This window comes from Stigmatopora nigra, chromosome 4 (assembly GCF_051989575.1).
Source record: "Stigmatopora nigra isolate UIUO_SnigA chromosome 4, RoL_Snig_1.1, whole genome shotgun sequence".
NCBI lineage: Eukaryota > Metazoa > Chordata > Actinopteri > Syngnathiformes > Syngnathidae > Stigmatopora > Stigmatopora nigra.
In genome coordinates, this window is record NC_135511.1 from 324,105 (window position 1) to 344,135 (window position 20,031).

General features: G+C 42.4%; 3 protein-coding genes across 6 annotated transcripts; 2 read left to right on the forward strand and 1 right to left on the reverse strand.

Annotated features, from left to right (window-relative positions):
- Window positions 1-121: 121 nt before the first annotated feature.
- Window positions 122-6,098, forward strand: LOC144195736 (ras association domain-containing protein 2-like). Of its 3 annotated transcripts, XM_077715550.1 has the most exons (11): window positions 122-234; window positions 753-1,190; window positions 3,524-3,591; window positions 4,010-4,085; window positions 4,147-4,298; window positions 4,374-4,486; window positions 4,559-4,701; window positions 4,958-5,111; window positions 5,221-5,342; window positions 5,418-5,515; window positions 5,672-6,098. In XM_077715550.1, the coding sequence occupies exons 3-11, from the start codon at window positions 3,539-3,541 to the stop codon at window positions 5,739-5,741; spliced, it is 981 nt and encodes a 326-aa protein (XP_077571676.1). In that variant the 5' UTR covers window positions 122-234; window positions 753-1,190; window positions 3,524-3,538; the 3' UTR covers window positions 5,742-6,098. The 3 variants fall into 3 exon arrangements, with proteins under 3 accessions (XP_077571676.1, XP_077571677.1, XP_077571678.1); XM_077715551.1 differs by lacking the exons at window positions 122-234; window positions 753-1,190 and adding an exon at window positions 1,253-1,538; XM_077715552.1 differs by lacking the exons at window positions 122-234; window positions 753-1,190 and adding an exon at window positions 1,577-1,918.
- On the reverse strand, window positions 5,148-19,406 carry LOC144195738 (uncharacterized). 2 transcript variants are annotated; one of them, XM_077715554.1, is made up of 9 exons: window positions 19,304-19,406; window positions 17,799-17,969; window positions 14,920-15,043; window positions 13,318-13,394; window positions 11,155-11,232; window positions 10,544-10,680; window positions 5,887-6,056; window positions 5,642-5,785; window positions 5,148-5,576 (listed from the first exon to the last, which is right to left on the reverse strand). In XM_077715554.1, exons 1-4 carry the CDS (start codon window positions 19,361-19,363, stop codon window positions 13,321-13,323), a joined length of 429 nt encoding a protein of 142 aa, XP_077571680.1. In that variant the 5' UTR covers window positions 19,364-19,406; the 3' UTR covers window positions 5,148-5,576; window positions 5,642-5,785; window positions 5,887-6,056; window positions 10,544-10,680; window positions 11,155-11,232; window positions 13,318-13,320. The 2 variants fall into 2 exon arrangements, with proteins under 2 accessions (XP_077571680.1, XP_077571681.1); XM_077715555.1 differs by having other exon boundaries at window positions 17,799-17,938; window positions 19,304-19,387.
- Window positions 10,634-12,242, forward strand: LOC144195737 (uncharacterized). Its single transcript, XM_077715553.1, has 2 exons — window positions 10,634-10,715; window positions 11,483-12,242. Exon 2 carries the CDS (start codon window positions 11,495-11,497, stop codon window positions 11,996-11,998), a length of 504 nt encoding a protein of 167 aa, XP_077571679.1. The 5' UTR covers window positions 10,634-10,715; window positions 11,483-11,494; the 3' UTR covers window positions 11,999-12,242.
- Window positions 19,407-20,031: the final 625 nt, after the last annotated feature.

The window sequence follows — 20,031 nt, forward strand, 5'->3', positions numbered from 1 at the left end:
GCTGCACTTTTATTGTACTCCAGGCGGAAGTTGTTGGCGTGTTTCTTGTTTTTTTTTTTTTTTCAACGATTCTTGTTTTTTCCCCCTTAGTGATTAGCAATTCCGTTCACCTGGTGTGTCCTGTCTCCCCATTGGTTGGCTCTCGTCTCAGCCAGCTGTTTCGAATTATCCAACTCCGGCCGTCGAGTCTGTCGTCCGCCTGCAGATTCCCAAATCTTTGTGTCTTCTGCTCACGTAAGCTTATGTTTCTTTTCTTGATGTTTTCCCTGTTTTAAGGTTTATTTTATAGGTGAACTCGTTTGTTTCTTAAATGTTTACTCGTCTTTCGTGTCGGCCTGTACTAGCTAGCGTCCAACTCCCATGACCACTTGCGAACCAAGCTTGTTAGCTAGTTTGTTTACATACAGTAGTGGACGTCCATACCATGTTAACTGGGAGGGACCAAACAAATCATCTATAATTCATCTAACGTTATTCATTATTAGTCTTTTATAGAACTTTCTTTTTACTATGTGAGTCATTCCTTTTTTTTTCCAAAATCCAAGTTGGGTCATCCTACATTATTGTCCCGTGATCAAGATGGGACGTGGCCGCCATTTTTGTTGTTTTGTTTTGGTAACCGAAAATAGTGTGTTGCCTTGTAAAGCGAGACGGGCCAGAACTAAGTGCTATTTATTCTCAAGTCAACTGAGAAAATTTGTTAAACACGGTATGAAAATTCAATGTTAAAAAAATGGCAAATCCATTTTCAGGAATCCAGTGGCACAACCCGTGTATTCCTCCTGGAGGATAGAGTGAAGAAGAGAGTTCTCCCCCCCTGCCCCCATCTATTGTTTGGACTATTCCATTGATGCCCGCTGAACAAAAGGCTGCTTGGAGGCGGGGCGCGGACTTGAGCGGGCAAACGAGGAGGCCTCTCATTGGTCGTCTGCCGCCTCCCGCCCGCCACCGCGAATGGAAGCCACCCTATTCGAGCCGAGTCTGGCTCAAGGAACCTTCGAAGACGCACAGCGAACGACGCGGACTTCACGCCGCTCGCTGGTCACTGGTCGCCGGTCAACCAACGAACGTCCAGCGGGGGGAGCTAGCTTCAGTCCCGGTCGGCGGCGAAGCGACCAACGTCCAAAGGAGGGAGCTGCCTTCCGTCTCGCCGGAACGTCTGCGGAAGAGAACCGGAAGACAAGCCTCCGGTAAGCAGCTCATTAATATTCAAAGTAACGGAGCGCGACGACGACAACAACAATGGGGAGACAAAGTTGGAAACCTTCACGTGGTGTCTCCTGAGAGGCCGCTCGCTGCGGCCTGCGAATTCCAACAAATACCACTCAGAGCTGCCAACAAGGACCGTGGCACCCTACGTTTTTCATCCAGCCGGAGACATTTGACTGCCCCTCACCTCCGACTACCCCCCGGATGAAATAATCCGCGTTCCAGTGGCAGCTCTAGCGCTATCTGAGGGCAATCCTCAGGCGCTTGTAGTGCAAAAACAAACAAACAACAACAATGTGGCTGTTGACGACTCCCTCGTTGAAATTCAAGTGAGCCCTCCCTTTGCGTTTTGGTGAAGTCTCCGTTCAAAGCATGCTAGCATGCTATATTAAAGTGCCGACGTCTAAATCATGGAAAAGACATCTAAGTTGCTTTTCCCTTTGACGCCTTATGTAACGCTTGTTTTAACAAGCGGGCGACATCATCCTTAAAACGACGACTTTTCCCGTTGAATTAATTTCATGTTCCTAACGTGGCATCTCCGAGTAGGCAAGTAGTTCAGGGTCTTCAATCGTCTTTTTATAACAGTGGCACCGTGAATTGTTGTTTGTGTCTTGTGATGGATTGGAGGAGACCAGTTCAGGGGTGGACGGACCACTGTCTCTCACCAGACGTCAGTGGACAACTAAAGCAATGACTCGCGTTAAAAGTATGCTGCCAACACAACCGTTTCCGACGCTAATTGTTCGAATGGATTAGTTCCGACGTATCCGTAAAACGGGCTGTGAAATGGGCCGCCCGGGTTCGAATCAGTTGTAAGCTAAAGTGGGGCCGCCAAGAAGTGGACTGTGGCCTAGTTGTCCGGGTGTTGCAGCAGGAGAAAGTGGATGGAGATGTTTCTAGGGTTGCTATGACACTAAATACAATAGAGGTCATGTGAAGAGGCGGGGTGCCTTTTAAAAGCTTTTCATGTCGCTAAAAAAGGCAGACTGCGAGCACTAAGGCAAAAAAAAAACAGGCTGCTCGGGGGGGGGGGGGGGGGGGGGTCACAGTATTGAGTTGGTAAAAGGATTTCAACCCCTTCCCAATCTCATCCGTACCAAATTGAAGCTGACTTGACTGGCCAAACCGTAAGCGGCTGCCGGGGAATTCTCCCGAGATGTCCCTTCCGACCCCCAGATTGTATTCCTCGGACGGCGTCACCTAATCATGGCGCTGTCAGGAAGGGGCGCTCGATACGTTCGTTCCGTTCAATAGCCAAGGTACGGCGTGACCCTAAGATTTGAGCCAGTCTCCCGGATTGCCCACGGCGCCCCATACTTTTATCCGATGTCTGGCTCGTTTAACGAGGACGTCGGTTTCTCTACCGACAACAACTTTAGTGCGGAGCTGACGGCCTGGCCTCACATAAATGTGGGCTGCTTGTTAAGTGATACATTGATCTTGGACACTTCAGTCTGTCTTTTGCATGGATATTCTACAAAGCTAACGGCGTAGCAATAACGTTGAATGTGGTTATGCACCATATGGGAATTGTCTGAATAAATATATATCCGGGTAGACCGCTCGTTTAGTGGCGTGGACGCGCCCCTGGTGGAACCACGCCTGCTGTGTAACTTTGTGAGTGACGGCCTCCATTTCACGCTTTGACACCGACGACGTACGAGCGCTGAAATATTGATAGCGCTCTACCAATTGCTTTTTAATATTTAATCCCATTCTGGGAACGCCAAGTTGACACCCTCAAGCGAGGCGGCGGCATCTTTGCGTTCACAGAGTTTTTGCCTCGACACGGACGTACCATACGTGGGTGCTCGGTGACGACGGATTGAGGAAGTCGGAGCTGCGGTAGTGGTGTTGTGTGTGTGGGGGGGGGGGGGGGGGTGTTTCCTGTGTGACAGTGCGAGCCAAGGAGGAAACGATACTCTTTGGGGGGGAGCTTCCTCCCCCCAGCCCCGCCTCTTAGCGGCGAGACACGATTTTATGCTAACATTTCTGGGCTTTTCATACCACAGATTGATTTTTACTGTTAATGCGATTTCTTTGGCATTATTTTTACTAGCCTGAAAATATGGGCATCGGATGGCAAAACGTAACTTGAATAAAAAAAAAACGGGATTGGACAAAAAGTATCGAATTGAAAACCTTGGCCAGGAAGAAAAAAAATCCAATAAAATAATTCTAGCAGAATCTTGCGTTTGACTTGCGACGGGGCCATTTCAGCTGGCCATTTTTGATGCGCTCTTACGCGCTTCCTCGAGGAGTCACGAGACGGAGAATCAAGTGTCTCTTTTGTTTCTGGTCTTCTCCACAGCCAGGCGCTCCGACCATGGATGGCACTCACAACAGGGTTCAGCTGGGGGAGAACAAGTTCATCAGCAAGTAAGCCTCTCTCACTTCTGTCGCACTGCCTTTTTCACTTCAGCCACTCGCAATGTGTCATCATCTCACTGTCCGCTAGAGGGCAATGTTCGTCAGGTGTGTCAAAGTGATGGCCCGGAGCCAAATCTGGCCCGCCGCCTCATTTTGTGTGGCCCGAAAAAGTCAATCAAAAGTGCTGACTTTCTGTTTAAGAATCAAATTCAAATGAAGAGTAAAGATGTATATTGAATTTACTGATTTACCCCCTTTTAAATCAATCGTTGTCATTTTGTTCTGTTTTTAGTTCAAAAATCATTTTGTAAAATCTAAAAATATATTTTTGAAAAAGCTCAATTGTTTTAGATCTATAAAAATCCTGACTATTCAGGCTATTTAATCAATTTCTATTAAAAAAAATCTAAATATGATCTGTTTCCAGGGCGACCATCCTCTCACATTTGAAAACGTACAACATTTACTATGATGGCCAGAATCTACAACTCCGCCACAGAGAGGTTGGTCTTTCCGTTGGTCCGTCTTTCCGTCCGTCCGTGTGTAAGCGACGCTTCCCGACAGGAAGAGGGGGAGCTGATGGTGGAGGGCCTGTTGAACATCTTTTGGGGCCTGCGGCGACCCATCAGGCTTCAGATGCAGGACGACCACGAGCGCATCCGACCGCCTCCGTCCTCCACCTCCTGGCACTCGGGTTGCATCCTGGACGGTCAAAGGTCAGGCACGTCGTGGGAAATTGGAGCTTTCCTGATGTCATTGATGACAAAGGCCAAATGGCTTTTTTCCCGCAGCTCCCCGAGCGGCCCCGAGAGTCAACAGACGGCGCCGGCGGCACCACCCGGCGTGCGGGTGACGCCCCCCGACCGCCGAGCGGACGACGACGACGGCGCCGGCGCCACGGAAGGTGAACGAGCTCACTCGCCGCACCGGCCACGACGGACACACGAGTCAGCGTCCCCGTGCGTCCTCCCGACAGAGGACGGCGAAAAATCGGCTCAGCTGCCCAGGACCAAGAGCGACGCCGGGGTGCTGAGGCGAGTCCACCGCCGCTCGCCCAGCGACCAGAGGAAGATCCGACGCCATCGATTCTCCATCAACGGACACTTTTACAACCACAAGGTGAGGAGAACACGTGTCAGGTGAGAGCTCCTAAAACAGAAAGTCGGAGCTTTGATTTTCTCGGGCCGCACAAAACGACTCGGTGGACCAGAGTTGGCCCCCGGGCCGCCACTTTGATATCCGTGTCCTAATCGAAATGTTTGCCCGTGCAAGCCTCGTCTTACTAATGGTTTGGATACGTGGGACGCGTCTAGCACGCACATCCTCGGTGGATTCTGACCGTTTTGACCCATTTTGAGCCATGGATCGTTTTCAGACGGCGGTGTTCACGCCGGCTTTCGGTTCGGTGACCAACGTCCGCATCAACAGCTTCATGAGCACGCCGCAGGTGCTGCGAGTCCTCCTCAACAAGTTCAAGATCGAGAACAGCCCCGACGACTTTGCGCTTTACCTGGTGCACGCCAGCGGAGGTGAGACCGCAAAAAATCGGCTTGGAAACTGTCCTGTTTTCGTCGTCATTTCTTTTATTGGATTGTTTTCAAATGACACAGTAATATAGTTGTGGCATTTTGTTTTCAGAAAGAGCCAAACTGAAGCGCAGCGACTTCCCTCTGGTCTTGAGAGTCATGCAGGGTCCGTGCGAGCAGGTGTGCAAACTCTTCCTCATGGAGGAGGACCTGGGAGAAGAAGTCACCTATGACGTAAATAAACACACACAAAATGGCTGCTTTTTTACTTGCCCTTTTTTTCCAATGCACATCTTTTCCGTCTTGCAGGTGGCACAGTACATCAAGTTTGAGATGCCCGTGCTGCAGAGCTTCGTCGTCAAGCTGAAGGAGGAGGAAGACCGCGAAGTGCAAAAGCTGAGGAGAAGGTACGTACACCCGTCTGTCTTTTGCCTCCAGACGGGACCGCCCGTGCCGTGATTGTTCCACCTGGCAAACGTCGGTGCCGTCAGTCATTTTTCAGAGCGTACAAGAAGGAAAAATGGACTATCTACCATCAATTCAAACTGTCCGTTGTCCCGCAGGTACAACGTCCTGCGCTGCGTCATCGAGAAGCAACTGGGCTGCCTGGCGGAAGGTCCCGAGTGTCTGTGAGCCGAGGCGGATCGTCGTCGTGGGTGGCGTTTCCGACCAAGTGCCTGCAGAAAAAGTGGATCCGGCCGGGAGAAGATATTGGTGTCATTTCCAAATGTTCAAAGCACAATAAAAGACTTGAAAGGGAGCTTCGAGTGCAACTCACCAGCTGCCGTCTTCGCCGGGACATCGTTCCGTCGCCCCGTCCGTCCGTGGAATGATGCACAACGCAGGATGTCTTCAGTGACTTCTTTGCATATCAAGCACACGTCATTCCGAGAATGTGCATGCGTTGTCTTGACTGTATTTTCCCTCCTTTTTTTTGTACGAACACAGCTAGAAAATGAGTCGAGAACAATAAAAGGATTGTAAGTTAAAGAGAGAGTCAAGTGTCCAATGACTATCCATATAGATCAAGTGGCACAAATATTTCAACGAGATCGCTATCGACCAGCTAAAGGATGAAAAGTGAACCATACCGTATTCTCCTATATGTGTCTATGTTTGTATGTGTCTATGTTTGTTTGTTTGCTTGCTTGCTTGCTGTTGTCTCCCTTTAATGGTTATTTTCTTCACTTGCATAATACATGCATACATGTATGTATGTAGACATACATACATAGTATAGTAAGGCTTTTCTTAAAAAACGACATAGTATAGTAAGGCTTTTTTTCTTAAAAAACGACATAGTATAGTAAGGCTTTTTTTTCTTAAAAAACGACATAGTATAGTAAGGCTTTTTTTCTTAAAAAAACGACATAGTATAGTAAGGCTTTTTGGCTTCAAAAACGACATAGTATAGTAAGGCTTTTTTTCCTAAAAAACGACATAGTATAGTAAGGCTTTTTTTCTTAAAAAACGACATAGTATAGTAAGGCTTTTTTTACTTCAAAAACAACATAGTATAGTAAGGGTTTTTTTTTCTTCAAAAACGACATAGTATAGTAAGGCTTTTTTTTCTTCAAAAACGACATAGTATAGTAAGGCTTTTTTTCTTAAAAAAACGACATAGTATAGTAAGGCTTTTTTTCTTAAAAAACGACATAGTATAGTAAGGCTTTTTTTCTTAAAAAACGACATAGTATAGTAAGGCTTTTTTTCTTAAAAAACGACATAGTATAGTAAGGCTTTTTTTCTTAAAAAACGACATAGTATAGTAAGGCTTTTTTTTATTGAAAAACGACATAGTATAGTAAGGCTTTTTTTCTTAAAAAACGACATAGTATAGTAAGGCTTTTTTTCTTAAAAAAACGACATAGTATAGTAAGTCTTTTTGGCTTCAAAAACGACATAGTATAGTAAGGCTTTTTTTCTTAAAAAACGACATAGTATAGTAAGGCTTTTTTTACTTCAAAGACGACATAGTATAGTAAGGGTTTTTTTTCTTCAAAAACGACATAGTATAGTAAGGCTTTTTTTTCTTCAAAAACGACATAGTATAGTAAGGCTTTTTTTACTTCAAAAACGACATAGTATAGTAAGGGTTTTTTTCTCTTCAAAAACGACATAGTATAGTAAGGCTTTTTTTCTTAAAAAAACGACATAGTATAGTAAGGCTTTTTTTCTTAAAAAAACGACATAGTATAGTAAGGCTTTTTTTTTCTTAAAAAACGACATAGTATAGTAAGGCTTTTTTTTCTTAAAAAACGAAATAGTATAGTAAGGCTTTTTTTCTTAAAAAACGACATAGTATAGTAAGGCTTTTTTTTTCTTAAAAAACGACATAGTATAGTAAGGCTTTTTTTTCTTAAAAAACGACATAGTATAGTAAGGCTTTTTTTTCTTAAAAAACGACATAGTATAGTAAGGCTTTTTTTCTTAAAAAACGACATAGTATAGTAAGGCTTTTTTTACTTCAAAAACGACATAGTATAGTAAGGGTTTTTTTTTCTTCAAAAACGACATAGTATAGTAAGGCTTTTTTTTCTTCAAAAACGACATAGTATAGTAAGGCTTTTTTTCTTAAAAAAACGACATAGTATAGTAAGGCTTTTTTTCTTAAAAAACGACATAGTATAGTAAGGCTTTTTTTCTTAAAAAACGACATAGTATAGTAAGGCTTTTTTTCTTAAAAAACGACATAGTATAGTAAGGCTTTTTTTCTTAAAAAACGACATAGTATAGTAAGGCTTTTTTTATTGAAAAACGACATAGTATAGTAAGGCTTTTTTTCTTAAAAAACGACATAGTATAGTAAGGCTTTTTTTCTTAAAAAAACGACATAGTATAGTAAGTCTTTTTGGCTTCAAAAACGACATAGTATAGTAAGGCTTTTTTTCTTAAAAAACGACATAGTATAGTAAGGCTTTTTTTACTTCAAAGACGACATAGTATAGTAAGGGTTTTTTTTCTTCAAAAACGACATAGTATAGTAAGGCTTTTTTTTCTTCAAAAACGACATAGTATAGTAAGGCTTTTTTTACTTCAAAAACGACATAGTATAGTAAGGGTTTTTTTCTCTTCAAAAACGACATAGTATAGTAAGGCTTTTTTTCTTAAAAAAACGACATAGTATAGTAAGGCTTTTTTTCTTAAAAAACGACATAGTATAGTAAGGCTTTTTTTCTTAAAAAAACGACATAGTATAGTAAGGCTTTTTTTCTTAAAAAAACGACATAGTATAGTAAGGCTTTTTTTTCTTAAAAAACGACATAGTATAGTAAGGCTTTTTTTTTCTTAAAAAACGAAATAGTATAGTAAGGCTTTTTTTCTTAAAAAACGACATAGTATAGTAAGGCTTTTTTTTTCTTAAAAAACGACATAGTATAGTAAGGCTTTTTTTTCTTAAAAAACGACATAGTATAGTAAGGCTTTTTTTTCTTAAAAAACGACATAGTATAGTAAGGCTTTTTTTCTTAAAAAACGACATAGTATAGTAAGGCTTTTTTTACTTCAAAAACGACATAGTATAGTAAGGGTTTTTTTTTCTTCAAAAACGACATAGTATAGTAAGGCTTTTTTTTCTTCAAAAACGACATAGTATAGTAAGGCTTTTTTTCTTAAAAAAACGACATAGTATAGTAAGGCTTTTTTTCTTAAAAAACGACATAGTATAGTAAGGCTTTTTTTCTTAAAAAACGACATAGTATAGTAAGGCTTTTTTTCTTAAAAAACGACATAGTATAGTAAGGCTTTTTTTCTTAAAAAACGACATAGTATAGTAAGGCTTTTTTTTATTGAAAAACGACATAGTATAGTAAGGCTTTTTTTCTTAAAAAACGACATAGTATAGTAAGGCTTTTTTTCTTAAAAAAACGACATAGTATAGTAAGTCTTTTTGGCTTCAAAAACGACATAGTATAGTAAGGCTTTTTTTCTTAAAAAACGACATAGTATAGTAAGGCTTTTTTTACTTCAAAGACGACATAGTATAGTAAGGGTTTTTTTTCTTCAAAAACGACATAGTATAGTAAGGCTTTTTTTTCTTCAAAAACGACATAGTATAGTAAGGCTTTTTTTACTTCAAAAACGACATAGTATAGTAAGGGTTTTTTTCTCTTCAAAAACGACATAGTATAGTAAGGCTTTTTTTCTTAAAAAAACGACATAGTATAGTAAGGCTTTTTTTCTTAAAAAACGACATAGTATAGTAAGGCTTTTTTTTTATTAAAAAACGACATAGTATAGTAAGGCTTTTTTTCTTAAAAAAACGACATAGTATAGTAAGGCTTTTTTTTTCTTAAAAAACGACATAGTATAGTAAGGCTTTTTTTTTCTTAAAAAACGAAATAGTATAGTAAGGCTTTTTTTCTTAAAAAACGACATAGTATAGTAAGGCTTTTTTTTTCTTAAAAAACGACATAGTATAGTAAGGCTTTTTTTTCTTAAAAAACGACATAGTATAGTAAGGCTTTTTTTTCTTAAAAAACGACATAGTATAGTAAGGCTTTTTTTCTTAAAAAACGACATAGTATAGTAAGGCTTTTTTTACTTCAAAAACGACATAGTATAGTAAGGGTTTTTTTTTCTTCAAAAACGACATAGTATAGTAAGGCTTTTTTTTCTTCAAAAACGACATAGTATAGTAAGGCTTTTTTTCTTAAAAAAACGACATAGTATAGTAAGGCTTTTTTTCTTAAAAAACGACATAGTATAGTAAGGCTTTTTTTCTTAAAAAACGACATAGTATAGTAAGGCTTTTTTTCTTAAAAAACGACATAGTATAGTAAGGCTTTTTTTCTTAAAAAACGACATAGTATAGTAAGGCTTTTTTTTATTGAAAAACGACATAGTATAGTAAGGCTTTTTTTCTTAAAAAACGACATAGTATAGTAAGGCTTTTTTTCTTAAAAAAACGACATAGTATAGTAAGTCTTTTTGGCTTCAAAAACGACATAGTATAGTAAGGCTTTTTTTCTTAAAAAACGACATAGTATAGTAAGGCTTTTTTTACTTCAAAGACGACATAGTATAGTAAGGGTTTTTTTTCTTCAAAAACGACATAGTATAGTAAGGCTTTTTTTTCTTCAAAAACGACATAGTATAGTAAGGCTTTTTTTACTTCAAAAACGACATAGTATAGTAAGGGTTTTTTTCTCTTCAAAAACGACATAGTATAGTAAGGCTTTTTTTCTTAAAAAAACGACATAGTATAGTAAGGCTTTTTTTCTTAAAAAACGACATAGTATAGTAAGGCTTTTCTTAAAAAACGACATAGTATAGTAAGGCTTTTCTTAAAAAACACGTACGTACGTACGTACATACATACATACATGTTTGTATACAGTGTGTATTTTTGGTTGTTGCAACGCTTACGTGGGTGCGAAATGGGAACATCCCATTAGTCGACACAATTACAGTATGATGTAAACGTGGTGTCTTACCGTAAGCGCCGTGGCGGATTAATGCCCGGCGACCAATCACGGCGGCTTCAGTCAGTCTAAATGCCGAGCAGCCGACCCCCGGAGACATTTGTCACGTCGTCGTCTTGCTCTGAAGAACGCTTGGAGGCTTTGGGCTTCTGGAGGAGACAAAAGACAAGTTTCTACTTAACGGGTGAGATGGTTCTCGTTGTCTTTTTTAAAACAGCAACTTTTGGAGCACCGTTTTAAAATGTAAGACTTCCGAATTTGAGGATTGGACACTACGCTTCAAAGTGATCGTTCACAAAATGCCAAAAACTAGAAAGGAATAGGCTCCAACAATCTCAAGAGAATAAATAATTCCATAGAAATGTATGACGACGGTCGTTTGTGACGGAAAGTTTGTCGGTTGTTTGTCAATGAACGCTAGCGTAATTGGATCAGTGCCATGGTCTAATTCAAGCCGCAAACCCCAAAGCTAGTGTAAAAGTGGGTCTCCGTTTAGGAGGATTAGCAATCAGCTCTCCTATAATCGGACACGTATAAATAACCCAGTGGAGCTCATGTTATCTCATTTGCCCAAGGTTATTTCTAATGGAGACAATTTATTATTAGACAGTGAAAAGCCTTACCGTGGGCTGGCCCGGTGGATGAGTGGTTAGCGCGTTGGCCTCAGTGGGGGTCCTGGTTCCAAATCCCAAATGGTTCACCTGTGTGGAATTTGCAAAAAAAAAAAAGCCTTACTATACATGGTGGCTTTTTTAAAAAGAAAAATCCATAGTCATTTAAAAAAAAAACCTTAGTAACAACCTTACTAACCCTTACACTCTATCCCTTACTTATCTTACTACAACATTCGATGAAGAGCAAAGATAGTTTATGTTCAGCAAAATAGTCAAACAAGTAAATAGGCCTGACTTCTTCTCTTTAACGATATTTTCCCCCGTTCCACATTTACAGGTTGAAGCCGCCATGTCCAGGCTACCAAATGTCTCGCTGACAGTGGCCACGTGCACGCTGCTGTTGCTCGCCACGCTGACCCCCAGCTCGGAGGCCCGGCGCGGCGGAGGCTTCAGGGGCGGTTGGGGCGGGGGCAGGTCGTCTTACCGGCCGCAGGCCCCCAGAGGCGGCGGCCCCAGCGCCGGCAAAGTGGCCGGCGCGGCCGCGGCGGGGGCCATCGGCGGAGCCATGCTGGGCTCGGCCTTGAGCCGCCCCGCCTACGGAGGCTACGGAGGCTACGGCGGCGGCTTCGGGGGAGGTTACGGAGGCGGCTATCCCGGAGGCTACGGCTATCCCGGAGGCTACGGCTACCCGCGCTACGGCGGGGGCTACCGCGCCACTGGCGGCGGGCAAGCGTACGACCCGGAGGGTTCCGGAGACATGGAGTTCCTGACCGGGGCGTCCAGCGGGCCCGTCTACAACAGTATCGTGGTGGTGGTGGGCTCCATTCTCACTCTCCTTCTGCCGCTCCTGTGAAGTGACTGAGGGGAAGTCGGTCGGGGAGGGGCTTGGGGGACTCCAACGGGCTCTCCCCAACGTATACCTTGGGAGTCCGTTCCCTCCATAGTCATGCACATTGTGGCTTTTGGGTCAGACAAAGGCTGCTGAACTAGCTTACAACTTCTTGGACTTTTCATTAGACTCTTCAGCCGTCTCTGGGCAAGAAGAGCGACACGTTATGTCCCAATGCTGCTTTTTTTTAAAATATCCTTTATCGGCACCGATCCCCACGCACGCCGGGTTTTTTGCATCCGATGGTAAGGAAAAAAAGAGCAAAAATAGGGGTGAAAGGAGCCCTGGTGTATATTCTTCCGTAATAAAGGACCAGAAAAAAGGACCACGTGCCATTGTGTTTGTTTTTTGGTGGCTGCTTGAGAATGATGTGGAAGTGGTGAATATTGAACAGTTCCATGAAAATCATTTGATCGTTGAAATATTTGCCCCTCTTCCATTTGCATGCTCATGCAAATCCTCCAAACGGTGGCCACCAATGGCAGTCCGTGGCCATCCTTGTCAGAAGACCAGGCGGTCCGCCATATAAAGTGGAGGTGGCGGACACACGAGTCAGCTTTGGCGTCAAGACGCGAGCACTGAGAGAGCGAACGACCCATTGGCTCCACAGGATCACCAACGGCAGTCGACAAAGATAAAGACATCTTTTTACACTCGGGGTAAGAGTAGTCCCATATCATCTGGATTAGGTTTTCCGGACTGCTTAATCTCACAAGGGTCAAATCTCAGAATAATTCCTGTCCCTTTTTTCGTTGCAGGTCAAGCCATCACTACGACGAGCATGCTGGCAAAGTTGGTCCTGGCGTTGGCCGTGTCCACGCTCCTCTTGGCCGCGCTCCCCCCCAGCACCGAGGCCTGCATATTACCCATACCAACTTTCACAATCTCGCCAGGTCTGGAATTGAAAATTGGGGGCAATGAGGGTTCACCGGCGGCGGCCATCTCCAGCCTGACCGCCGACACCAGGGAAAAATAACCGCGAGTGACTAGAAAAATGCCACAATAAAGTTCCCTGCATGAAAAAAAAGTGACTTTGCGCTCTCTCTTTTCAATATGAAAAATCTTCATTCATGAGCCAAGGCCAGGTTTAACTGGGGCAGGGGGTGCTGGAACAGTATGGGATGCCAGGCAATTAGGCTAGGTGGGGGATGTCGCATTTGAAATGGCGTTCCTCTGGGCCTCCTCATTTCTCCATTGTTGTGAAAATTAATCAAATAAAATGATTTCCCTATGTTGTTGACATTTTGAGAATGCATAAGCAAAACGCCCCGCCCCTTACTCACCACTCATCCGGGCTGTTCTCCATCTTGAACTCGAACTTGTTGAGGAGAACGGTCAGTCTGCCAACTTTTGTCGCCGCCTGGAAAGGCAGAAATCAACTTGGTTGGTGGTCATTGCATACCTGGCAACCTGGGCCAATTTCTCCCCTTATTAATGATTGCAATTCCCTGTGTTTAGGCAACATAAAAGGTACAAACACAACACGGCACGGCACATATTTACTCAGATAGAGAGCACTTAAGTCTAAAAAAAAAATTCCCCCAAGTGTGTCCTGCGCCCTTTTGTATGCACTAAATTCAAGATTCTGTAGTGAATAAAGTCCAATCTACCGTATTCATTCAAGTGTAACGTGCAAAATGTTGTACTCAAAAACTGAGGCAAAGTTCGGGTGCACGTTATACACTTAAAACTGCCCTCGGTCTCCACACAGGTAGAGCAACCTGGACTTGAAGCCAGGAACCCAGAGCTGTGAGGCCGACACGCGAACACTGGCAGCACCGGGCGTGTTTTTTTTTTGTTTTTTTTTGAGCCTCCTCATTTCTGGATGATCAAAAGGAAACGTGATCACATGACGTGGCGTTTGTGTTTGTTTTTGGTGGCTGTTTCATAATGTGGAGCTGGTGACTTTCATTTCTGTCCTCCTGATGAACATTCTAATGAGAGGAACTAATATTTGCGCCCGTTCGTCATGCAAATCCTCAAAAACGCAACCGAGACTGCCAGCCCACACCAACATTTGAATATTGAACGCTTTAAAGCATCGACACAAGGCGCTCCGGACATATTGCCACGCCATTCTTCACTCTGCCGTCAAGCCGAGAGAGCCATCCACCGAGCCAGCAACCCACGGTAAGCTAAAATCTTAGTAGCGCTATTTCCAAAACACTACGTTAACCCTTCATTGCCCGCCCGCTTAAGGGCACTTTTATCTCTAATGAGCATAGGATAGCTCCCTTTATATTTGACATCATCCATTTGAACTGTTGTTATTCCCCTATGACTTAGTGGACGAGGACCCTGTCCCAAAATGGTGGAAAATCTTCTCATTCAAAATGGAATAATGGCATTTTTTTGTTGCAGGTTAATCCATCATGAACATGCTTGTGAAAGTCACCCTGACCCTGGCCATGTGCACGCTCCTCTTGAGCACGCTGCCCCCCGGCGCCGAGGCCTGCGTACCCGTGCCAAATATCAACATCGTGCCGCCGAGTTCCAGCCTGGAAGGCGGTGCCAGTTTGGAATCGGCGCCGGCTACTTACAGCCTGACTGACAGCGGGGAAAAGTAACTGTGGGAAATTTGAAAATGCAACAATAAAGTTCCCTGCATAAAATTTTTGCCTCTTTTCAATGTGAAAAAGATTCATTCATTTATGAGCCAAGCCCAGGCTTATCTGGAGAAAGGGAGTAGGACCCTAACCCTAACCAAACCCTAACCCTAGCCAAACCCTAACCCTAGCCAAACCCTAACCCTAGCCAAACCCTAACCCTAACCAAACCTAACCAAACACTAACCAAACCCTAACCCTTTTGTATTTAAAAACACCCTAACGCGTATCTGGAGGAAGGGAGGAGGACCCTAACCCTAATCCTAACCCTAACCTCACCTCTCAGTGGGGCTGTTCTCCATCCTGAAGCCAGTGGGGGGGGGGGCGTGGTCTGGCGTGGCGGCCATTGATGTCGACGTTTGTCATCGGTCCAAAAGCCAGAGAGCGAGAACGTTGCCGCCGTCTGTGAAAAGCAGAGAGATCAATGAGGTTGATGCTCATTCAAACTCCAACCAAGACTTCAATTTACATCTGCTCAGAAGAGAAAGCCGCTACGCTAATCCTAGTTCAAGTAATCCCTCACTTATCGCAAATTCACTACATTGCGATTATTTTTTTGTTGCTAATAATAATTTATTTTTACACATCTAAAACCATGTTTATTTGAGCTTTTTTAAATCTATTTTTAGATTATACAAAATGATTTTTTAACTAAAAACCAAAAAAATGATGAAAAAATGACAATGATTTAAAAGGGGGGAAAAATCAGGAAATGTAATACGTATACATCTATATCTATCGTTTGAATTTGCTCCTAAAACAGAAAGTCGGCACTCTGACCTTGCCTCAAAAAGTTTGGACTTTAAACGGAAATAACCATTTATTTCTCACTTGGTGGAGCGACCACAGATCCAGACAAAAAAAAAATCAAAAAAGCTAAGCGGTGGGAAAAAAGACGTCAAAGAACCAAATGAGCTCCACTTGTGTCATTTTGTGCTTATTTGTGTGTCATTTACAAAGTGTTTTCTTTTGAAATGCCACACAACAGTGAGGCAAATGTGACAACAAAAGTTGAACTTTTGTGCACAAAAGGATTTCAGCCTTCTTCAAAAATAGATTCCCATCAGTGAGTTCATTTAAAAACACACCCAAGTGCCCAAGATCAAATGTATGAATTTCCACTGTTCAAAAATTCCCCAAAATCCTTTTTTAAAGGAATTTAAAGTCCAAAAGTGACACACTATCATTCTTTTTGTCTGTCTTTGCGTTCATATCAAAAGCGATTGCGTGTGAGACTATCTTGATCTCTAGTCAAGTATATTTGAATAGGACAAGATCAATGGTGGAAGACAAACTGCGCCTTATGACTCAATAATCATTTGAATACAAGTCAGTGTGTACCAATATGATGATGTGGCATTCTAATTCAATCTATTCAAAGCCAAAAAAAAAACAGGATGATAAGTAAGCATGGTACAAGAATTGAAGAACGATTGACAGTCAAATAGTTTGGCCCCAGGTCTTCTCCCGGTAAAACGTCTTTACCGTATTTTTCACCCGACTATAGGTCACACAAAAAATAGATCAAGATCATACTGGAGTATAAGTCACATTTTTGGGAGGCAAAATGGATTACAACTGCAATACTATTACAAAAATAAGTCAATAAATACTTTTTTTTCTCTTCAGTGCGGAGTCCTAGTGGCAAGAGTGGCTTTTGGTGAAGTGTTTCAGCGTGGATTTTAACATTTTTATCAACTTGGAAGAAAATGATGAAAAAATAAGACGTCTCGTGGCGTAGCGTTTCAACCGCCTGACTTTGTTGCGGGCAGACACGGGCTCGATTCCCACAAGCGGCGGTATGATTGGGAGTACAGGTGGTCGTTTGTCTCTATGTGCGCCCTACGACTGACTGGCGACCAGTCGAGACGGCTGGGTTAGGCTCCAGCAACCCCCGCGACCCTTTCGAGGAGGGCTGGTATGGAAGATAAATCCATTAATTTAAAAAAAAAGTCAAAATTAGAAGAAAAAAAGTGAAGCAGCGATACCGATAAATAATATGGTCGTCAATAGCATTAGCATCCCTCCACATGTCGTTTATTAGCATGGACGGTACCTAAGTGCTAACTTTTCCGATATTACCATTGATTCCATTTTTTTGAATGACAGGAGAAGCACATGATTGTGTTGGCTTGAGTGTACTTGAGGACAGACAAACAAGTGCAAATCCTCCCATGCCAAAGTAGAAGGGTCAATAGAATTATGCTAATGGCGGTCGAGTCAAAGCGGCAAACGGCGCTGAGCAAATACTCCGGTCCGCTTTATAAGGAACGCCGTCCCAATTGAGCCTCACATTCCGCCGAGCTGCTTTGTAGGAAATCATCTGTAGCTCAACAGGTAGGCCGAGTGGAACCCATTCCCTTGTCCAGAAATTTTACCTTTCATAAACTGTATTGGCCCGAATATAAGACGATGTTTTTGCCTTGAAATATGACTGAAAAAGTGTCGGTCATGTCATTGGTAGTCTAGACGGGAAACCTATTCTGGATGCTAAATTAACATGCGATAGACCGTTTTTGCATTGATTTGAACAAGGCAAAATAACATGCTTAATGATTCCAATATATTGCTACAATCATTTTTTTCAGCAGTAGGCTGTCATTAGTTTTCTGCATAAAGAAATTGAATTGAAGTTCAAAAAGTCTTTGTTCACACTTGAGTCTTGAAAATAAAGGAGTCGTCTTATACTCGGGGCAAGACGCTATAAGGTAAAATGAGTGTGTGACTTTTTATGGATTCCGTGGAGAAATAAAGTAAGTTCTCAGTGACGTCCATCTTATCGTTTGTAAATGGTCTCGAGGGGAATTTCAAAAATAAATCCGAGATGAAGCCCTTTGAAAGGATCTTACAAATTTAGTACGTGTATCTATTTAATCATTACATTAAACGTGTTTCATCAAGTCACCACATTGCTTATGCGATGTGGGAGCAAATGGAAAAACACAGCGGAGCCCGGGATTGAGCCCTCGATCTCTGAACTGTGAGGCGGACGTGCTCGCCGCCAACCCACCGTGCCGCCGAATTAGATCCGACTAAAAACAACACGTGGAATAAAATGTGTGGAGTGGAAGCGAAAATGGTGCCAAAGAAATGTTGCCATTTGAGTTGTTTGTGTTTCAGGAGAAGCAAGCAATCATGTCCAGACTTATGAAGCTTACCTTGACTCTGGTGGTGTGCGCCCTCATCATGGCCATGCTGATGATGCCCGGCGCCGACAGCTGCACCATCACCCCGGATATCAAAGTACAGTTGCCGGGCGCGCCCCTCCAACTTGTCAAGAACTTGGTCTCGGCCGCCACTTCACAAAGAGAAAATGCCATGAATGATGTCTGAAAACGTAGCAAAACAAAGAGAGAACAAAGTCGGAATGTGTAACTCAATAAAGTTCTCTGTGCATTGAAATATCAAGAATTTTAGCGCTTTCATTTCAATTTTCAAAGTTTGCAGAGCATAAAAAAAAAATGTATACCCGCACTCTCAAAAACATTTCTAAGAGAGTACTTTTTTTATTTAGGACTTATTAATTGATGATTAATTTGTGCCCTACATGGTGAAGCTTTAACGCCAAAAAAAAAAACATTCAATTAAATACATATCATCACGTAGTGTACAATTGCAAAACGTTTTTAATTTTTTTTCTTCAAATATATTTAATTTTTTTTTCAAGCAAAAAACGTCTTTAATTGTTTTCAATTTGGCATTTCAAAAAGAGACAAGAAAAACTACTTTTTATTTTACATGAATTAATGTGCCCTCAAAAGTCCATTGAGTCGGCAAACAGCCTACGGCATGACCACGCCCCCTTACATTTAAATACATATTTATTAAGATAAAAGTTAATCCTCTCCATCATGTGGAAGGCAAATAGCAAAAACAGTAATCCCTCGAATATCGCGGTAAACGTAGACCAGACATGGCCACGCTAATTGAAAAATCGCAAAGTAAGGTCACCCCTATTATAGCAAGCTTTTTTGTGGCATCCACTTATGAGTTTCAGTGTGGATTTTCACATTTTTATGATTTCTTTTAAATCATTAATAGCAGGGTAAAGATCGCAAAGGGAATTCCCGCTAAATGAGGGAAGACTGTAACAAGATGTCATAAGATCAAAAATGATTTGGCTGAAGATGTGGTCGCTATTGGCTTTTAGTAGTGTATGCTACTTTTTCTTGAGACTATTCTAATTAGTAGCTGTCCAATTCACTGGAATTGGGAGGAATGGTGAAACTGAACTCGTACGGCCGATAAATTCCTTTTGGTTTTATTATTAATACCGTCTTCAAAGTGTTGTGAAGCTCATCTATTTACTGTCAAAGTTTCAAAACGTGTTTCCAGTTTGAAATAAGTAAACAAAAGAGTGGTATTGTCGGGTTCTAGAAATGAGAACGTTTATTTTTCCGTCAGGTTTGACTGTTTTTGTGAACACGCAGTACGAAAAGCCGAAGAGGCACTTACTATTAGACCAATACCCTTCCAAAAAACGCGCACTGTATAATGTTTAACAGAAATGAGTTAAGTCTCCCGTCATGTAATGCTAGTCGTGCAATGCTAACAGGCTAATAGCGGAGCTGGGCGAAAAGTGACAAACATTGCGGCAAACGCTCATATTTACGCGCATGGATAACATATATCGACGGAACAATCTACATAGTAATGGACTTACTTGTGTATGGGCATAGAGGGAACAATTAGAGGAAGAAACGTCTGAATTTGTCGCTACCATGCTCCAGCCCAAAGCGACGTGGTTCTTGGTTTAGGTGTCTCAGAATATGCCTTATTAGAATAACGAAAGATGACTCGCCACCAGGGAGATCCAAAAACCCATAACAAAAGACAACCTGCCCGAGTCAAAAATAATACGTACATGATCATATGGGGAAAAAGTCCAATATAACAAAAAAATAACTTATGTCGTAGACTCTAAAAAGACGGAACGATCTTCATTGGTTTGTTAACCAACAAAAGCACGTACTAACAAAATGATAACTAAACACAAGTCACAGAGTGTATTTCATAAAGATAATTAAGGCTTCCCTTTTCTATATTAACGTTTCATTCCGTGCCCCCGAAATGTAGTCTCCTTGAAAAGTAGTTCTGCAGGTTTAGCATGTTTACATCAAGAACCAAGTCCAACTTGTTTGTATCACCATGAAAGAAGAACTTTATTGTTCAGCTTTGAGCATTTGTATGCACGGCTTCTCTTTTTATTTTTGGAGGCCGTCGTAATCATTCACCTGGGCTTCCAGGGCAACGGCCGCCACCAATCCTCTGGTTTCAAGTTGGCCGACGGCACCCGGCATTCTCGGCCCCGGGATCGAGACGGCGCAGGCGTCGGCGCCGGGGGCCATGGTGGCGGCCAAGACCAGCACGCACATGGCCAACGTCAGGGTG